Below are 20,423 nucleotides of genomic sequence, written 5' to 3' on the forward strand. Positions count from 1 at the left end.
ATGAGAATTAATCCAAGTTTTGTTTAGTGTTAGCATCCTTACTGGTTCCTCTTTAAAAATAGTTCTTCTTTTACTTTGTAGTTCGTGCTTTTCCCAGGCTGGTTCAGAGGAACCTGGTAAGGCTGCAGCAAACAGGGAAAGGACAGCTCTCCACCTAAGGCAGGCCAGTTCTCTGGTCGGAAGGCTTTCTGTTAGCATAAGGGAGTGCGCTGGGAGGAGGTGAGGGTAGTTCCATCTGTAGGAGTGAGGTCACTCTCTCTTTACTTTCTAGGATAGATCTGTTCTGGCCATAAGACATACTTTAAGTTTATTTTTATACTGTGGCTTTAAAAATATTGGATAATGCCAGATACCTACTATTTTAGAACAAGGCAGGAAGGGCTAAGTGAATTTTTTTTAAAAACCACTTAAGGTATTTCTTAATACATGTAAATTTTACTCAAGAGAACCAAATATGGTATCGATTTATAAAGTTTTGTTCTGTTTGTTATTTCTCCTTCAAAATAAGAATGCCACATCCAAACAGTTAAGCACTTACTTAGATGGGACATTAAAAATTTTTCTTGACAATTGGTTCTTTAAAGGCTTTGGTGTTAAAATAGTTTATAATGATTCTATTGTAACAAAGAGACGTAAAAGAATAATGCTCAGGGCCAGCTAGTGTGAGAGAGTTCGGGTCCCAGCTTCACTACTCACTAGCTCTGTGACATTGAGCAAATTCTCTTGATCTCTGTTCACAGGGGAGAGAGAGCAGACGGACTGCTCCACCAGCTTTAGATACTGTGGTGCACTTAAACACTGTTTACATTGCAATGAAGAAATTCCAAAATGAAATTTTATACAGATTTGCTTTCAAGAAATTCATCTCTGTGTGTAAATTATTACTTTAATCATCCCTTAGAAGAACCAGCTTATACTCAAGAATATATAGCAAATTATTTGTGTTACGAGACATCAAGATGGACTCCTGCCTCTCCCTGCCCCCACCCCCCTTGCTCTTTCCTTCTATGGGAAAAATCTATTTCCCTGGCCTGTGTATCTTGGAAGTTCTGATACATTATGTTGTCTCTCTTGGATACCCTCAGCACATATGGTAAACTTTTTGATGAAACTAGTAGGGCAAGTCAGAGCCCAGAGCAAAACTTTCTGCTTGGCGACTGTCTCCGTTCTCACAGAATTTGCTATGCGGCTGGTTTCTTACCTCCAGCAAAACTGTGACGAAGTGAGAGTGGCATGGACATATATACACTACCAAACGTAAAATAGATAGCTAGTGGGAAGCAGCCGCATAGCACAGGGAGATCAGCTCGGTGGTTTGTGACCACCTAGAGGGGTGGGAGGGAGGGAGACGCACGAGGGAAGAGATATGGGAACATATGTATATGTATAACTGATTAAAGGAGAAACTAACACACCATTGTAAAGCATTTATACTCCAATAAAGATGTTAAAAAAAAAAACATATAGAATGCTACTCAAACCTCCCCCCCCCAAAAAAAAAAAAAACTAGTGCAGTAATGTGAGGGCCGCAGCCTGCTTGTCCAGTCATGGTTGCTGCATTACCCTAACTGAGATGGCCTCAGTCCAAGATCAGCCAGTCACCTCCCCCGCAACCAGAATTCTCTCTCAGATCCTTATTCCTAGTCCCTCCTTCTTTGCTTCACCATAAGACCTTACTTTCTCACAGAATTTTATGGGAAAATAGAGGCTATGTGTTGCTCCATTTGGTTAAAATTGAATTTCCATGCAGGAAATGCTGCTTTCTCTAAAGTAAGGTCCTAGATTTTACAGAAAAAGGAAGTTTCTCCAAGATTCTGTGAAGCATTATCCGACTGAAACTATTGTCACTAAAAATAAAAATAGCATGTTCTCCTAACAGACAGGTCTTTTTGAAGGAAAATGCTGTGTAATTCTAAGTGAAAAAGGACATGTATATTTTTGTCCAATGTATTATTTCATATTAAATGAGGGGAAATAGTTGTCAAATTAAAATCTTCTGATAATTGATGAAAATAATTAAAACCTAGTAAGTGGTTGTTAGAAATTATATTTAAAATTTTTTAACCATGAAACTGCTAAAAGAAAGCACAGTGAGTCCATAGTATGTATCCAAATATTTTATGAATAAAAAGAAATTTATTACTTAGACAATCAGTTGAAATTGGAGAAAATGTCCTCTTCACTGTTACACACTATGGGCTTCTTCAAAATGTTTTTTAAAACATATCTGTTGAGCTTTAGAAAATGATTGGTAGAGTTATTACAGCAAGGTTTAGAAAATTGGATGTCTGTAATGGACCCTCTAACCCCCTTATCTGGAAAATACAAAATGTCCTCTAGATGGAGCACCAGGACTTTTCTTTGTTAAGATAAATAAGTCTTTTGTGAAAGGAACTTCGTTTTAAACAGAAAATAAAGAACCTATTCTTAACTTTGGCATGTATTACCCGGAACATCTACTATTTAATGAAGGAGATGTTATATTTCAGACAACTTATCCTTGCATGTGCTGGAGTAAAATGTGTTTGATTTTTAATTCTCCAAGTGAGATTCACTGGGTTCTGGAGACTTGCTGTGGCATGGTGCAAGAGCCAAAAAAGCTGCAGATGTTCTCTAAAGACCTGAGTATAATTGAGAGGGTGGGATGGTGGAGGCTAAGAGCCACAAGGGTTAGGAAAAGTCCCTTTGCTAGATGGAAGCATTCTTCAAAGGTAGCTTCAGTGTCTACCGAAGAAGTAATCATGAATGTAAACTACAGAAAGGAAGTTTGAAGTCATCTAATGCATTCTTCTCATTTTACAAAAGAAGAAAAAGAGAATCAGAGAAGTAGATGTCTTTCTTTTATGCTGATGCAGTTAGTGATGTCACAGACAAAATTGACTAAGTAGTATGGTGAAGCTTTGTGGTTTTAGATGTCTAGCATCCAGTCCCTCTTCCTAAAAACACTGATTTTCTTTTGGGAATTATATTCCCCAAAGTGTATGGAATTCTGCAGTGGAAGCTGACGTGTCCCATGAAATTCCTTCTGTATAGCCAAGGGTTAGGTATGTGACCCAATCAGTTTTCGAGGGACTTCAAATCTTGAGCAGAGTTTTTGTAAGAAGATAGGAAAGAGTTGGAATTCATTTATCTTAGGTAATCTTATAACCTAATATTCATTTTACTAAACATGATTCTTTTTTCCCCCCAGCTTTACTGAGATATAATTGACTTATAGTATTGTGTAAGTTAAAGGTGTACAACGTAATGTTTTGATATATGTATTCATTGCAAAATCTAAGCATGATTCTTCAATCTTCCTATTAGTTCTATGAGATCTCCAATAACCTGATAATTCCCCTTTTGCTTAGGTTGGCCAGAGTTAGTTTCTGTTACTTGCAACTAAAGAACCTTGTGATTCCAGCAACTACCATCCACCCAACTGCCCTGACCAGAAATATAATCAGAATACTATGTTCCAGATCTCTTGAACAATTCCAAATTTTGAATTCTAGTCAGATTAATCTGACAACACTATTGTAATAAACATTTGTTGCCTCAATAAGAAAAGTTTTCCGTTATTTAATATTATGCTAGAGAACACTCTAAAATTATATTTAATATAGCATTTACATTCTTTTCTGATGATAAAAGTAATACTGTTTTATTTTGCTCAGATTTTTTCCTAAATCTGAAAATTATATAAAATGAATAAACTGTTGCTTCTTTTCCTATTAGAAATGAGGAAAAAATTCTCCAAACTGGTGAAGTAGTACAAACAATAAGCTATAGAATTATGTGAGTCAGACTAAAGTGACAATGAAATATACTATGACTGTTGAAATTTCTTTCCTCATTCAAATCCTTTCTCAAAAGCATTTGGCTTAACCCTGCTATGTAGAAAATGTGTACAAAAACCTCCTTTTTCTTTTTACTGTAATTTCTTTTAATATACCTAGCAAGTAGTCACTCACTCCCACCCACGATATCTCAAAATATAATTTTTAAAAAGGAGTTTGATGTTTATAAAAGTTTCTTAGGCTATTATAACTAATCTTTGGAATAATGCAGTAGGATATGATTTATAAGCTGACAGGTCTCGTATTTTAACAATGAAATCTACTAGAAAGAGTTAGACCATTCTTATCTTAATGACATTTTAAGTTAAAATTTGCATTTTGGCTCAGCTTGCAAAGCAGGGGAAAAGAATGCTCAGAAGCCTGAGAGCAGGCACGTTGGCTTTCAAAAGCAAGCCAGCAGAGGGCTTTCCTCGGCTTGCTACAAGTGCCTTGTTAATGACATATTCACAGCACAATTGAAGAAAAATTACCTTATGAAATATAAACTCATATTAAAGGGAAATCAATTTCCTAGCTATGAACTACCTTATTAAAGAAAAAGAAAAGAGAAAGGTTGGTTAATAGATTGAAATTTATATGATTTAATTCAACTTAAAATTAAAAATAGAACATCCTTTTGAAGATCACAATGTGTGTTAATCAGGTAGAAGTGCAGGTAAAACCTCAGCAGATTGTGGAGTCCACTCATATTAGATTTTGATGTAGGTGGTGCCCTACTGTGGCTTTAACTGGGTTGCCGTGTAGTGGGGCTGAAGCCAGCTCGTACTGGCTCGTGAAAGCCTATTATTAAATTTGCAGAATTTAATGAGTCATTTGGAATCACATTTGTAGCTCAGAATTGGCCATGTTGGGAATGTTTACGCCATGGAAATCTGCAAACACTCTAAATCTGGGCACTCCCCTTTCCCCTGAGCTGGTTGTTAAACATTTACAGCACATCTCTGGATATAACAAAAAGGGGAGATTTTCTTAAGAATTGTGCCATCTTACACCATTTTCATGCCTGTTCATGCCTGCCTCTGTCCAGGCTGGCTGAGTGCACAAAAAGTCATTCCTGAAAGGTTGGTTCCAGTGTCTTAGATATTGGGAGCTCAGTCTGGCTCTTTCTTCACCGACAAGTAGGTGGGATCTGGAGGTGGGCTCTGGAGTCGCCCCTGGGGTTTGGTGTGCAGGGGAATGCGTGTGGATGAGAGAGTGAGCACAGGCTTTGATGTGTCTGTGAGCACTGGGCTGCAGCCCCTCTCTCTGTACCTATTGTTTATTTTCTCCCATCTGGTCTTTCACAGGTTATAGTAATTGAGATTGTCTCAGGCAAGGTTAACCTATGTCTCAGCTGTGCCTTCTAAAATGCTATGTCCTTTCAACTTCACACCTCACATGGCATCTGTCATTGTCGATGTAATAATATTGTTATTTATAAATGTGGTGGGGCCTCAGATTTATGAACACCACATGCAGATGTGCAATGAAAAATTAGGTTCTTTATTTTTTTCTGTAGCTGACCTTATTATGATCACCATCCACAGCTCTATTTGGTTGGTTTCGGTAAATGTCCCTCACAATTCTAGCACCTTCCCCCGCTGGCATCTGCGTGTGGAGGTGTCACTGTCCTTGACTGTCTTTGGAGCACTGGCTCTGAGGTCTGTACAGTGTTCTCTGAACTAGTGCTGGTCTCCGCTGGGAGTGGCTGGTCTGGACTTCTCTGTGGGTTGGTGACCTTTGCTCTGCAGTTGTTCTTATCCCTCGTGTTTTGCTGATGTTTGCAACTGCTGATGGAAGCTGCTGTAACTCTTGCTTTGTTCTTCTGGTTATTTTCTGATGATTTGGGGCTCTACTTCAGCTCTCACTGGCTTTGTGGAACCCTTTGAAGTCTGTGAATCCTTGGCCATGCATCCAACCACCAGACTTCTGTGTCTGAGGTGCTTCTTTCTCCAGATAGCTGCCCTCTGGTGAGCTCTGAAGTCAGACTCTCAACAACCTTCCATAGCATTCCTGTAGAAGCATGGTCTCATCTGTCAAGCGGCATCTGAGTGCTGCCAGGAGAGCTGCAGTCAGGTCCTCCCTTTGCTTAATCCATACTTTGCTTCTACCTTCCACATGTCCTTTGTGGAGCCACCTACTTTCCTACCTTTGATTCTTTCTCCTCCCCGCAGTCTTTCTGGCTGTGTGTGTTGACCTTTAACTCCTTCTTCCTCTTACCTCACTGAGAGCTCCATAGAAAACTCTAAGACCTAATTCCTAAGTCCTGCCTCTTAATATACGAGGGGGAGATAAGTAGTATAGAAAATCTCCTTCTTTGGAGATTTTGGAAAGATCGTTGGAACAGCTTGGCTTTTAAATTTATTATCTTTTTGTAGGCAAAATATCCTATTTTGTAGGTTTGAAGCTGAATATTATATTTTCCTTTTTTCCTCTGAATAATATGAAATCCTAAATGCAGATGTATGCCTCATTCTAACTTGGAGAAGATCATACACATAACATTGCAAAAGAGAAAAAACATATTAATTATCCCCATTACATACATGTAACTTTGCTCACCCTCTGGGTTATACAATCCATGATAGAAGGCTCTCCTACTGTTCAAGACCTGTTCTCTATCTTCGAATTTGCAAACGAAGCAACTGACATAGGATTAATCTCAGAAATACACAAGCAGCTCATGCAGCTCAATATCAAAGAAACAAACAACCCAGTCCAAAAATGGGCAGAAGACCTAAACAGACATTTCTCCAAAGAAGATATACAGATTGACAACAAACACATGAAAGGATGCTCAACATCACTAATCATTAGAGAAATGCAAATCAAAACTACCATGAGGTATCTCCTCACACAGGTCAGAATGGCCATCATCAAAAAATCTACAAACAATAAATGCTGAAGAGGGTGTGGAGAAAAGGGAAAACTCTTGCACTGTTGGTGGGAATGTAAATTGATACACAGCCACTATGGAGAACGGTGTGGAGGTTCCTTAAAAAACTAAAAATAGAGCTACCATATGACCCAGCAATCCCACTATTGGGCATATACCCTGAGAAAACCATAATTCAAAAAGAGTCATGTACCACAATGTTCATTGCAGCTCTGTTTACAGTAGCCAGGACATGGAAGCAACCTAAATGTCCATCAACAAATGAATGGATAAAGAAGATGTGGCACATATATACAATGGAATATTACTCAGCCATAAAAAGAAATGAAATTGAGTTATTTGTAGTGAGGTGGATGGATCTGGAGTCTGTCATACAGAGTGAAGTAAGTCAGAAAGAGTAAAACAAATACCATATGCTAACACATATATATGGAATCTAAAAAACAAAATAAATGGTTCTGAAGAACCTAGGGGCAGGACAGGAATAAATATGCAGACATAGAGAATGGACTTGAGGACACAGGGAGGTGGAAGGGTAAGCTGGGACGAAGTGAGAGAGTGGCATGGACGTATATACACTACCAAATGTCAAATAGATAGTGGGAAGCAGCCGTATAGCACAGGGAGATCAGCTTGGTGCTTTGTGACCACCTAGAGGGGTGGGATAGGGAAGGTGGGAGGGAGATGCAAGGGGGAGGGGATATGGGGATATATGTATACATATAACTGATTCACTTTGTTATACAGCAGAAACTAACACAACATTGTAAAGCAATTATACTCCAATAAAGATGTTAAAAAATAAAAAAAAATAAAATGAGGATAATGTTAAAAAAAATACCTTATATGATAAAAATATATATATATATAATTTATCATATGCATGTGTGTATGTTTATGTGCATATATTAATATATGTGCCTATATACATACAATGTATATATATGTGTGTGTGTACATACATGCATACATGTATGTATACACACACATACACATATAAAATCCTGTTTATGTTACTCCTTTGCTTCATACACTCCACTAGTTTATATTCTTCTGAGGGTAAAGTCCAAAATTCTTACAATGGCCCAAAGCACTTGAATGACCTTCCTTTGTTGTTCCCACATCCCGGCCTTGGCACTGTTCTTTCCCGGCTCAAACCTACTGTGCTCTCTCCTTTTTTTTTTTGTGGTACTTGGGCCTCTTACTGTTGTGGCCTCTCCTGTTGCGAAGCACAGGCTCCAGACGCGCAGGCTCAGCAGCCATGGCTCACGGGCCCAGCTGCTCCGCGGCATATGGGATCTTCCTGGACCGGGGCACGAACCCGTGTCCCCTGCATTGGCAGGCGGATTCTCAACCACTGCGCCATCAGGAAAGCTCCTCTCTTCTTCTACATAAGCTGTTTTCTCTGCCTGGTAAAACCTTGGTTCTCTCTGGTTAACTCCAGTTCTCAGTTTAAAAGTAACCTTCTCTTGGAAGTCCCTTCTGACCCTCCCCTTTCCTGCAAGACTCTCTCAAGGCATCTTGTACTTTCTTTAAGGGCACATATCACAATTGCAATTAAATAATTAACTTCATAATTATTTTAGTGTTGTTTACCTCACTGAGGAAAGAGACTATCATATTCATTTCTCGATTTTTTTTGCCTATAATTATAGTGCCCATTCAGTTAGTTTGAGATGATTTGAATGTTTTATCTTTGTATGTTTTATCATCATACTACCTAACATAGTGTTTTACCCATAGTAAATGTCCTAGAACTTATACCAATAAATAGTTATAATTTTTATTTTCTCTATTTTTGCCCCCTGCCTCCTTCTGTCTCCTCATCTATAGGAAAAGGAGAGTTCTTTTTGAGATATTTCTGTGAAGATCAAAGCAATCAAACTCAAATCAAGAACTAAGCCAGGAGTTAGATTCTGAAATGTTGAATTCAGCTTCGTGCAGCAGTTTGCTATCAGAGACCTTTTAAAAAAATGTCACTGGAACTTTTAATGGATCACAGTTGCCTCCAGAAGCAAGTCCATTATATTTAGCATAGAACATAAGGCTTTCCATGGTCTGGACTTCGCCTCCTTCTAACTTCATTTCCCATCTCACTCCACCCCGCCCTCCAATCCTGCCCACCAAGCCCACGTATCAGGAAAGGGAGATGATCATCATTATTACCATCACCACTAACAATGTTTATTAAGAATTAATTTACACCAAACACTGCGTGAGGGCCCGTGGGGATATACAAAGATGTTTAACTCAGGATCACAGCTCTCAATCACCTATTAATCTAGTCGAAGTGACAGATATACTCATAAAAGATAAATTACAATATAAATTATTTAAATAGCAAGTGCCAAATAGTGGTGGAGAGCAGAAGTGCAGTTTCCTGAGATGCCACTAGCAGTCTGCTTTCGTTTTATGTTTCCACAAGTAAATGTGACTGTTGGGAATCAAGGAAAGGTAGGGAGGAGATATTTAATGTTCTGTCCGTCTCTTTGAAGATAAGTCCTATGATTTATCCACTGCTTTGTGTAGTCTTCCTTCTTCCTCATCTTCAAAACTATTGTAATTCAATCTGAATTCAGGATACAAAGGAACAGATGTTTGTCAATGACCGATGGCCCTCATCCAAGTCTCCTTGAGCCCTTGGCTTACTAACTTTACAAAACTCAAATTTATCAGCCTGTGGAGAGCAGTGCTTGGATTCGTTCACATGGAGGAGTTGACCTGGTCCACTGGATGAGGCCATGCATTCAAATACCAAAAAAGAGGCTTTGAAAACTCTACTTCCCCAAGAGTCTGATAGCAGAGACGTATATTAATTTATTCAATTAACAAATATTTTTGAGACAGTGAGGAAAGGAAGTGATTAAAATGTGTTCCATGCCCTCAAATACCCACAGTAGGTGAGACAGACCAGCTAATATATAATACATCGTTCTGAGAGCAATGACAGCGGTATGGATGATGCATCACACAAAGGACTGAGCGCCTGGTTATTGGAGAAGGGCTACACAGCAGGGGTGAGGTTTAAATTTAATCCAGAAGATGAGCAAGAATTAGCTTGGGGAATTCCCTGGCCGTCCAGTGGCTAGGACTCTGCGCTCTCATTGTCGAGGGCCCAGGTTCAATCCCCGGTCAGGGAACTAAGATCGCACAAGCCGTGTGGTGCAGCCAAAACAAAAAAAGTTCAAGAACTAGCTTTGCTTTACCAGAAAAGAGTGGATATTAGGTCCCCTATGTCTAATCCTGTGTGTTTTTCTATCTGTTTTACCAGAAGTGGTAGTTCTTAGGCATAACCTGTGAAAAAAAGTAGAACTAGATGCTTTCTTCCAGACCTAGTGAAGACCACTCTGAAGAGAAAGCCCTCCCAAGTGCCAGCCAGGGAAGGGCCATATCACCACCTCTAACTGCTCTACTGAAGCACTGACCTTACTAATTCTTCTAAATAAGGAAAGTTGATGCTACAATATTGTTGCATATAACTAACAACCCCAAATCTTAATGGCATACTACACATTTATTTTTCTGGACCATGTGAATCAACTCTGAGGCTGTTTTACGCTGCAATCTTTTCCACATATTTCCTCGTTCTCCTTGGACTAGTGGCAACCCAGGATGTATTATTCTTCTGAGGGGTAGCAGAAGTGCAAGAGAACAATCCAAAACTCTGAAACACATGTAAACCCCTGCTGGAGTTGTGTCTGTTAACATTACATTGGCCAGAAGAGTCATGTGACCAATTCAAACATCAATGGGGAAGTGAAGTATACTTCTACTACTCCAATGGGAGGTATTGCAAAAGCACACAGAAAAGGGAAGACGTGATTCTGTAACAAGGAGAATATGAATGAACAACTGGGAACAATAATCTATCCAAGTGTGTTCCTGCCTGTTGTCTGCATACTACCACATAATTCTTAGATGAAAGCCTTCATCTCCAAGCCACTCAGTGCTGAAAAATGTCTCCTAAACCCCCAGTCTTGTCACAACTTCCCTGTGTCACTGAAGTTGCCCCAACTCTCACCAGTGGAGTACTGTAAGAGAAGTCTAACCTAGAGGTTTTCCTGGATCTGACTCTCGGGTAGCAGAAGAGTAGCTGTATTCAGCACAGTGCTTGGTGATAAAGACACTATTTCACAGTGCCTCATTTCTGTTTCTCTTGGGGTTCTCACTCACAACTTTCATCTCCCCTCTACACCTTTCAAGAAGATTTTTCTGGGAAAATATAACATCTTTGGGTATATATAAATCCTAGTTCTCCAATTTTTTTCCTGTGTCTAAACAGATGATTTGGAAATCTTGGAATAGTAAACCCCATCTAGTTTATGGTATCTCTTACTAGAAGGTCATTGTCCCAAGATCAGTAGTTGGCAAGCTACAAGCAAGTAGTTGGCAAGAGACCTGGGAGAGCCGATGGTGTAGTTCTTGTCCAAGTCTGAGTCTGAAGGCAGAAGACCAATATCCCAGCTCAAAGACAGTCAGGCAGAGACAGTGAATCCTTGCTTACTTGCCTTTTTGTTCCATTCAGTCCTCCAGTGGATTGCAGGAGGCCCACCCACACTGCGGAGGGCAATCTGCTTTGTTCAGTCTACTGTTTCACATGTTAATCTCATCCAGAAAGAAACACCTTCACAGACACATTGAAAATACTGTTAACCAAATATCTGGGCACCCTGTGCTCCTGTCAAGTTAACACATAAAATCAACCATCACAGTCAGTCATCCTCCTTTTTCTCAGTTCCTCTGTCTCAGTCATGGATCACTTCATGTCAAGGAATAAAATCCTAACCAAGGGCTTCCCTGGTGGCGCAGTGGTTGAGGGTCCGCCTGCCGATGCAGGGGACACGGATTCGTGCCCCGGTCCGGGAAGATCCCTCATGCCGCGGAGCGGCTGGGCCCGTGAGCCGTGGCCGCTGAGCCTGCGCGTCCGGAGCCTGTGCTCCGCAACGGGAGAGGCCGCAGAAGTGAGAGGCCCGCGTACCACAAAAAAAAAAAAAAAAAAAATCCTAACCAAGTTAACTCAAGTAAAAAGGAAGTGATTGGATAGATATAGTCACAGAAACCAAAATGCGGTGAAACATCTTCTCTGTCACTTGTTTCTTTGCTTCCTTCTGAACATCTGTTCCATTCTCCCATTTCTTTTTGCAGAATAGCTTTCTTTCCTATTTAACAACATTTACATGATTGGAAAATAGCTGCCATCTCTAATTCTGCGGGACCACAAAGCCCCAGGGCCCACAAACTTACGACTACATGTGACTTTCATCTATATGATTTATGTTTCAATGCCTGAGAAAGAGCATTGGATCCATTGCTAAGACCACCATATATTATTTCGTTTAGCGTCAAGTGCCTATCCCTAGTGGCCAGAGAATGTAAGTGCCTTACTTCCTATTGCTGCTGTACCATATTACCACAAACTTAATGGCTTAAAACAAAAGTTTATTATTTTATGGTTCTGGAGGTCAGAAATCTGAAATCAGTTTCATTGGGCTAGAATCAAGATGTTGGCAGAACTGCATTCCTTCTGAAGGCTTTAGGAGAGAATCCATTCCATTGCCTGCTTCTAGAAGCTCCCTGAAATCCTTGGCTGGTGGCTGCTTCCTCCCTCTTTGACTCTCTCTTCCACTCCAATCCTTCTGCCTCCTGCTTTCACTGATAAGGACTCTGGTTCTATTGGGCCCACAAGGAATTAAGTTAGAGGAGCTGTTAACAATTACATCCATAAATCTCTTCTGCCACGTAAGGCAAAATTCACAAGTTCTGGGAATTAGGATGTGGTTGTCTTTGGGGAGCGATTATTCCACCTATCATAGTGAGAGCTGTAAAGATGTAATGCCAATGGAGCAGAAGCTATGTAGCCTTTGGGAGGAGTTCCTCTGCATAAGAAGTGTGGAAAGAGTAGGCCAATTAAATAACAGACACACTTCATCTTCCCAAACAAGGAACTGTTTACTAGTAGGTAGTGAGGCTGGCCCTCAACCTCCACTTAATTTTTCCGACCTCTGCTTCTTTCTCCTCCAATGGGATCTATCAATGCCTCCATATTTGTAATGCACTTGCATTCCTTTTTTTTGTCCTAGAATAGACTAGTTTGGTATTTAATTTTCCCGAAGCAAGATTCTCTGTTACAACACAGATGCCTAACCCCCTTAGACTCATGGATCAGAAAAAACTGGATGTGATGGAGGTGGAGTTGGGGATCTGTGCTTCTAATATACTCCCTAGGTGATTCTTGCATACACCAAAGTTTGAGAACCACCTCTGTATTCTAAGATAAAGCTGATAAACTTATCTTGTTAGAAGAGAAGACTGAAAAAAACCTTCCAAAGGAACTAGTGTGTTTTCACTGCAGCTTTTGGAAGATAATGATAACAATTTTGCATGTAACTCAGTAAGACTCTAATTCAGGCTGGAAGCCAGGGAAGAGGTCATGTCAAGATAAGGGGGAAACACTTTTTAGGGCTGATCCAACCTTCATGTGACTCTTAAATCACAATGAAGGGCTTAGTTTTTTCTGAGTTATGTTTTCATACTGATTTGTGCTCTGCTGAAAACCACAATGATGCCACGTCTCTAAAGGCAGTTTTTCTGTACTAACCTTGCCAACTTAGAAAAGGTAGAAGATGATAAGCTGATGTTTGACACTCCAGGCTGCAGGTTGCTGTGGCTATTGTCATAAATCATTGTCAGGTGTCTGAGTTGGAATCTTGGTGTTATCTCAACCATGACACTTAGGGATCTGACAGGTTTTCTTTCTTTTTTTTTTTTTTTTTTTGCGGTATGCGGGCCTCTCACTGTTGTGGCCTCTCCCGTTGCGGAGCACAGGCTCCGGACGCACAGGCTCAGCGGCCATGGCTCACGGGCTTAGTTGCTCCGCGGCATGTGGGATCTTCCCGGACCAGGGCACGAACCCGTGTCTCCTGCATCGGCAGGCGGATTCTCAACCACTGCGCCACCAGAGAAGCCCTGACAGGTTTTCTTTTATATTTTAAATAATTTGATCCAAGTATGAGATGCTTTGATATGCCTTCTTTATAAATTTATAGTTGTTTGTTTTGAATAACTTGGATATAATTATTAGAAGAGTTAAATAAGTACTTACCTGTGAATCATAGATGGCTCCACATCACAAGTTTGTAATTCAGTTGAGAAAGTATGTTGCAAATACATAAAGTAGTAACCTAGAAAATGAGAGCATATAATTTTTGATAGTTGATGGTTCTGTTTTTGGCAGTGCAACAGATGAGATGATCTAAAAATTTGTCAGCTATAAAATACTTGGGCATGCTGAATAAAATAAAATATTAATCTATTTAAGTGGTTGAATAGAAGTAAGGAATATCACCAAAGGCCAAAGACAAAGCAGAAACTAGATTTGGCATTCCCTCACTTTGACTTGGAGATTTGACTTTATACTCAGTATGCTGGGAACCCGCAAATTGAGAAATTAACATGAAATTCCTTGGAGCAATTGGCGGAAGTAAATGCAAACTCTTTTTTGAAGAGGCATACCTTCAACCCTGGCAGTAAAGAATTACCATAGAAAATGTTCTACCAGACGTGAAACCAAAATACAAAATTACAAAACCTATGCGGTAATCCACCCTAAGTGTGAGAAGCCAACACAGCAAGCAACAGGGTTAGAACCCTCCTCCTCCTGAGAAATTCAAGTAATATTATCCCTCAGCAACTCTAAAATAAGTAAATCTAAAATGACTGAAGATATAAAATGGAATTGAAAACGTGAGAAACCAACATAATTTATATTGTTATATGTGTAGTACATTGTATATTACACTATATATTATAAATGCACATGTAATGTGCTATAGTATGTAAGTGCTACAGTAGTTTAGAAAATAAAGAGAACTGTAGGAAATGTTGGTTTTATATCAAGAACTTGATGCTGAAGTGCTGACAGGACAAAACTTTAGTTGTAGGAACATTACTTCTTTCAAGATGAAAGATATTGCAAATCAGTGGCACCACAGCAACTTGAAAAATGAATGTCCCTCTAAAACACAACACATTAACTTCTGTGGGTAAGCTTTAAATTGAAATCATGACCAACATAGATACCACTTATGACACACAGCCTGTATTCAGAAAAGCTAAGATAGATGTCATTTACAAATTAAATTATATGAAGCATTCCAGAAAGTGCTAAGCAGCGTACCTCCTGAAAGCATAAATAGAATACTGCAAAACTATCTTATAATAAGGCAGTTAAATTCAGAGTGGTTAAAATCACATCAAAGATATAGGATTATTTTTGCTGCTCAATGATAACATAAATTCTAGATAAAATCACTGAACCTGAAATGTGTTAGGTTTAGTAAGGCAAGTGAGGAATAGTTGCATTTCACTAGTAGAATGTGATATGATGGGAATCAAATGTTATCTATTTTAGATTTGATTTCAGTGAATGAAAAATGAGTGTTATATAAATCACCATAGAAATTAATTTTTCTTAAAGATGATGAACTTCATTAAAAACACCCCTTTCTTTATTATTGACATATAAACTATAAGCCCAGCAATTTCTCATTCCTGACAGTTGTTTTTAATGTGGTGTGTTGAGGCCAATAGGCTGTCAGGTGTCAACTTTCTAAAGATCATATTCCATGTGGGAAAATGTGCCGTGTTCTTGTATCAGAAAGGGAACTGTTTATCTCATGCATTATGTAGTTGCCTCAGACTTCTTATGAACTTAATATCTCTTCACAAGCTGGTGACTGACTCACTTTTTGCCAGAGTTCCTTTGTCAGCGTAGAATGAAATATAAAAGCTGTCAACTAAATTTTGACAGTAATAACTGCATGTAGCAACAGTCATAAATTCCTTTTTTTGTGGTTCTGGGTCTAATCTTTCATCTAAACTCTCTATTTTACTGTAGCCATTCATGGAAGTCTATTTTAACTATTTTCATGCAGGCTACCATTTAATGTAATGAATTCATAATGTAGTTAGTTGAAAAAGAACTTGGAATTTCTGGTATTGTTTTCTCTGCCATTGTTCATTCTCCTTTACTAATCTCCGACCTACTCTAAGCCTGGATGGAGGAGGAATAGAAAGCCAGCATATGCTAAACCTCTAGCTATAAAAGAATGGTCACCCTGAGAATTCCCATGATAATTTCTTCTATTTTCTTTACCAGACAAAATGATTTATAGGTTTTAAATACATAGAGTTCAAAATAGAATAACAGTAATAAATATGCCAGGTGATATAACCTTGGAATTTTCAACTTTAACCAGTGAAAATGGCTGTGATGCTTTTGAATCAAACGTTTAAAGATACTGTATGAAATTTGAGATGAAAAGTTGAGAGTTATTACATTTGAATTGAGAACGTAAAATATCCAAGTTTATATTAGAAAGAAGTACTTTTCACAGGCTTTATATTGCTGTTTACTAATCCTTTTTCACCAAGTTCTGGTAGTATTTAGAAGTAACTGTAAGTGTCATCAAAATGTTTTTTTGAACCATGAAATTTAACTTTGGTTTCCATTTGGGATTTTTCCATAGATATGTCACTTGTGGAAAATTTTAAGTCAGGCAGCTACCAGATTGGGGAAAAAAAATCCTAAAATATGATTTATAGAATCTTCATATTTTAGGTCGATTTTTATGGGAAATTATGAAGATAAGAGAAACTGTTGTAAATTAAGGAGGGGACTTAGTAATGTATATTTGTTATGTACATTTCTATGTTTGTCAAAAAGAGTTAATGAGCATTCTATGTAAATCAATTTGGTGCCTTTAATTTAAAAAATTCTTTGGAGGAAAATTATTGCTCTCTAAACAAATTTCAAGCTTAACTTGTTTTTTTAACATCTTTATTGGGGTATAATTGCTTTACAATGTTGTGTTAGTTTCTGCTGTATAACAAAGTGAATCAGTTATATGTATACATATATCCCCATATCCCCCCTCCTCTTGCATCTCCCTCCCATCCTCCCTATCCCATGCCGCTAGGTGGTCACAAAGCACGGAGCTGATCTCCCTGTGCTATGCGGCTGCTTCCCACTATCTATCTATTTGACATTTGGTAGTGTATATATGTCCATGCCACTCTCTCACTTCGTCCCAGCTTACCCTTCCCCCTCCCTGTGTCCTCAAGTCCATTCTCTACATCTGCGTCTTTATTCCTGTCCTGCCCCTAGCAAGCTTAACTTTTAAATTTATTCTGTATTCACATCTTCTTAAGTATCTAGAATATTTTAATTTTGATTGTGGTTGAGTAGATACATAATTTTTAGACCAATAATTAGAATGTAACTATAAATAACTAGGCCTCTCTGTTTAGACTTATATTAATTTATTGTCTAGTTTGAGTAATGACCAATAACCTTTCAATAAATATTTATTAGACACATATTATACTTAAATTATTTAATCTAATCCATCAAAATTTAAAAATGAGTGGGCTTCCGTGGTGGCACAGTGGTTGAGAGTCCGCCTGCCGACTCAGGGGACACGGATTCGTGCCCCGGTGCGGGAAGATCCCACATGCCGCGGAGTGGCTGGGCCCATGAGCCATGGCCGCTGGGCATGTGCATCCGGAGCCTGTGCTCTGCACAGGCCACAACAGTGAGAGGCCCACGTACCAAAAAAAATAAAAAATAATAAAAATGAGTGTACGTGTACAAGTGTGTGTGTGTGTGGGGGGTGGGCATATAGCTACTTATATTTTGGGGGAGTTGGTGTGGTTTTCCTGCTTTAAAAATGAATTTATAGGCAAACATCTTCTCTTGGCTCATAGAGTTAGCAATTATGTAGGCAATGGAAAGGCATTAAAATCATGTAAAGCAAGAGTAAAAGATTATTGAGTTTGAGACACAGAAAAGAAACTGTTTATATAGTAGATGTTGGGCATGCAATACATTAGGATGTTAAGGATATTTTCACAGAAAAGACCAGGAAGTCATTGCACAAAAAGTGTCTGAGTACAACAAGGTATTAAGAACTTCTGTGTGTTTTTGTCTCATAAGGTAGTTCCTGTGTAGTTAGATATTCCTTACCACTGTGCCCCCATCTGTTAAGTGAGTCTGATACTTTGCAGGTAACTGATGGGATCTGCCATAGGAAATGTGCACCCATTATATAATCATGGTCTTCACTCATTTATGGGGCTTAGATCATCTCTATGGAGTTCATTGCAAAATATTAGAACTGTTCTCTAATGCCAGTCCAGGTAGTCAATCGCTTCCAGAGAAGAGTGCATTTAGTGTTGGATTAAGAAGTTCTTTATTGTTGTCTAATTTGGTACTTGTCCCAGAGGATGGGAAAACAGGGTGTGAAGGAAGGTTTTCAGGATTAGGTGAGTTACTTTATTTTCTTTTTAAAGTCAAATATTAGAATATCATCTTTTTGTGTTATTTTCTGCTTCTATTGCAGAATGTTTAATAGAAAGATCTGTGGGCACATGAATATGTCAACTTAAACTATACTGTAATGGGACTGGAGTTGAAAATATATGTACATAATTTTAGTTTACTTATAATTCTTAAAAAAAGTTTATGAAAACATCTAGACATTCTAGGAATGATTGATACGATTTTATTTCAAAGGACAGTAATTATTTTATGAATAAAAGTCTTCTTTCAAAGGACAGTAATTATTTTATGAATAAAACATGGAATAGATCACTAATTAGGTATAATACTTATCTCTTATGACATCAGGAGATAACAGCGTTTTTTGTTTGTTTGTTTGTTTGATGCTACTGACTTTAGAAGTAATAAAAGGTTAATATAGGCTAAAAAGGCGTATGATGTGCAGGAGTGGGGTAGGGTGTAACTAATACCGGCTCAGTAAGAAGCTGCCATGCATTGCTAATGAGAGATTCAGCCAAAGGGTTGCCTGCAAGTTCTAAAGCTTCAGATGCTGTATGTGGTTAGAAATCCTGGAATTCCTTTTTGAATTACTTTATTACAAAGCTATATTTATAAGAATTTGAGCACTCTACAAGTACTCATACTTCTAAGATGCCATCTTAGTAAAGACCAACAATTTGGTTACATTTCAGGGAGAAAGGCTATACTGAAATGAAAATTGTGAGAAAACTCAATTTAATGATACCTTGGAGTATATTCTTGCTTCATATACTGCTGTTTTCATTACAAGGTAAGAACTCATGTTAAACTTTTACCTTATTTTATTGTATTTTAGTCTTCCTTGTAAATTGTAGAAACTGTTTCCTCTTATACTATAAAACATTTTGAAGTCATTAGGATGGGTATATACTAAATGACACCCAGATCATTTTTTGGGAAAATTTTTAATAATATCGATAATTTGGAAGTTTTAGTTTTCATTTTCTGAGTCTCTTTTTTAAATGTTAAAAATCATGATTTTATCATGATATGCAGCTGTACTGGAAGAAGCTCTGAGTCTAACTTTTTCTCTTCTAAATAATGATTTTAAACAGCTGTGTAATTTAAACATTTGAAATTTTATAAAAGATAAAAGATAAAGATAAACTTTCTTGATGCCATCAACCCAAAGAATGGTAAAGGGATGTTTTAAGAAGGACTTTAATGTTTGAGACTAAGAATTGATTTTCAATTATATTATAGCAATATTTATAAATTAATTTTTATAAAATATTTTTATGGCAGAAAGCATTTATTTACATTCAGTTGTTAATTTTTAGTTCCTGAAAAGGGCTGTATATTTTGGGGCTTGTAGAGGAAGTGAGAGAAATTACTGAAGTGTAGAAGACCAGCGAGGTCACAGACACTATCTTCTAATCCTAGTAGTGACTGAAACTCCAAGGAGAAAATGTCTTAGAGCATTGAGAGCTGGAGGGGACTTTGAAGATCAACTTGGCTACCACTGTTATTTTGTGATGTGTTTGCTTAAGTTTGGCATTTACTAAGTCATAGGACTGGAACTAAAACTTGGATCTCTGACTTCAAGACTAATGCTTATTCCACTGTATCATGTCTCTGTATAAATCAAGGTACACTGCCCATTCTTTCTGAATTACTGGTCAGCCTGATGTCTCACAGGGAATTTGCTGGTCAAAATCCTCTAGAAAATGTAAAATAACTAATAGCAAAACTCAGTCTAAGTTTCAGAATTTAGGTTTAAATGATCTGTTTTATAATCCGATCATGTGATCAAGATATTTGGATAATTTTTTTCATTCATATATATATATATTTATCTCTGGCAGGTTATATTTGTACTTCATCCATCTTGACTAGAACATCTAAGTGAGTATTTCTTGTTCTTTATGTCCTCTAAAACGTAAAGATAATGGGAATGAGCAAAGCTCAGCAGGTCAGTGTATCTGCTTTTGAAAAAATAAATTAAATATTTTACAAAATAAGGGCATGAGATTTAGTTCTTTAGAACATTTCCACAAATTAAAAATTACTAGGCATTCAGTTCCTTATTTATGAAACAATAGTATTTCCTTTCACTTTAATTACAAGAGGAATTTTGGTGGTGTCCAATGACTGTAGATACTAAGGAGACATTTTTCACTTCAAAGATTTGAAAAGAAGTTATATTCAGTAATTTCTTATTTCCTATTATTATTAATGTACGTTGTTGATTAGAAATGTGCTGTATTCTTAACATAGAGTAAAAGTTTTTAATGGTAAAAGAATAAAATGTTTCTAGCAGTAAATAACGAAAATCATTTTTTGGACTAAACTGATCTGCTTAATGAAAAGCGGAATTCTACTCACGGTTTGA

The 20,423-nt window shown here is 37.9% G+C and overlaps 1 protein-coding gene across 2 annotated transcripts in view; it reads left to right on the plus strand.

The window, feature by feature from the left end:
- The first annotated feature begins 18,763 nt into the window (after window positions 1-18,763).
- OTOGL (otogelin like) overlaps window positions 18,764-20,423 on the plus strand; it is a 147,375-nt gene continuing 145,715 nt past the window's right edge. For both annotated transcript variants that reach the window (XM_059081626.2, XM_059081627.2), the window contains exons 1-2: window positions 18,764-18,842; window positions 19,897-19,936. In XM_059081626.2, coding sequence (XP_058937609.1) covers window positions 18,764-18,842; window positions 19,897-19,936 — 119 coding nt within the window. The remainder of the gene's footprint in view (window positions 18,843-19,896; window positions 19,937-20,423) is intronic.

This window comes from Kogia breviceps, chromosome 12 (assembly GCF_026419965.1).
Source record: "Kogia breviceps isolate mKogBre1 chromosome 12, mKogBre1 haplotype 1, whole genome shotgun sequence".
In the NCBI taxonomy this organism is placed as follows: Eukaryota; Metazoa; Chordata; class Mammalia; order Artiodactyla; family Physeteridae; genus Kogia; species Kogia breviceps.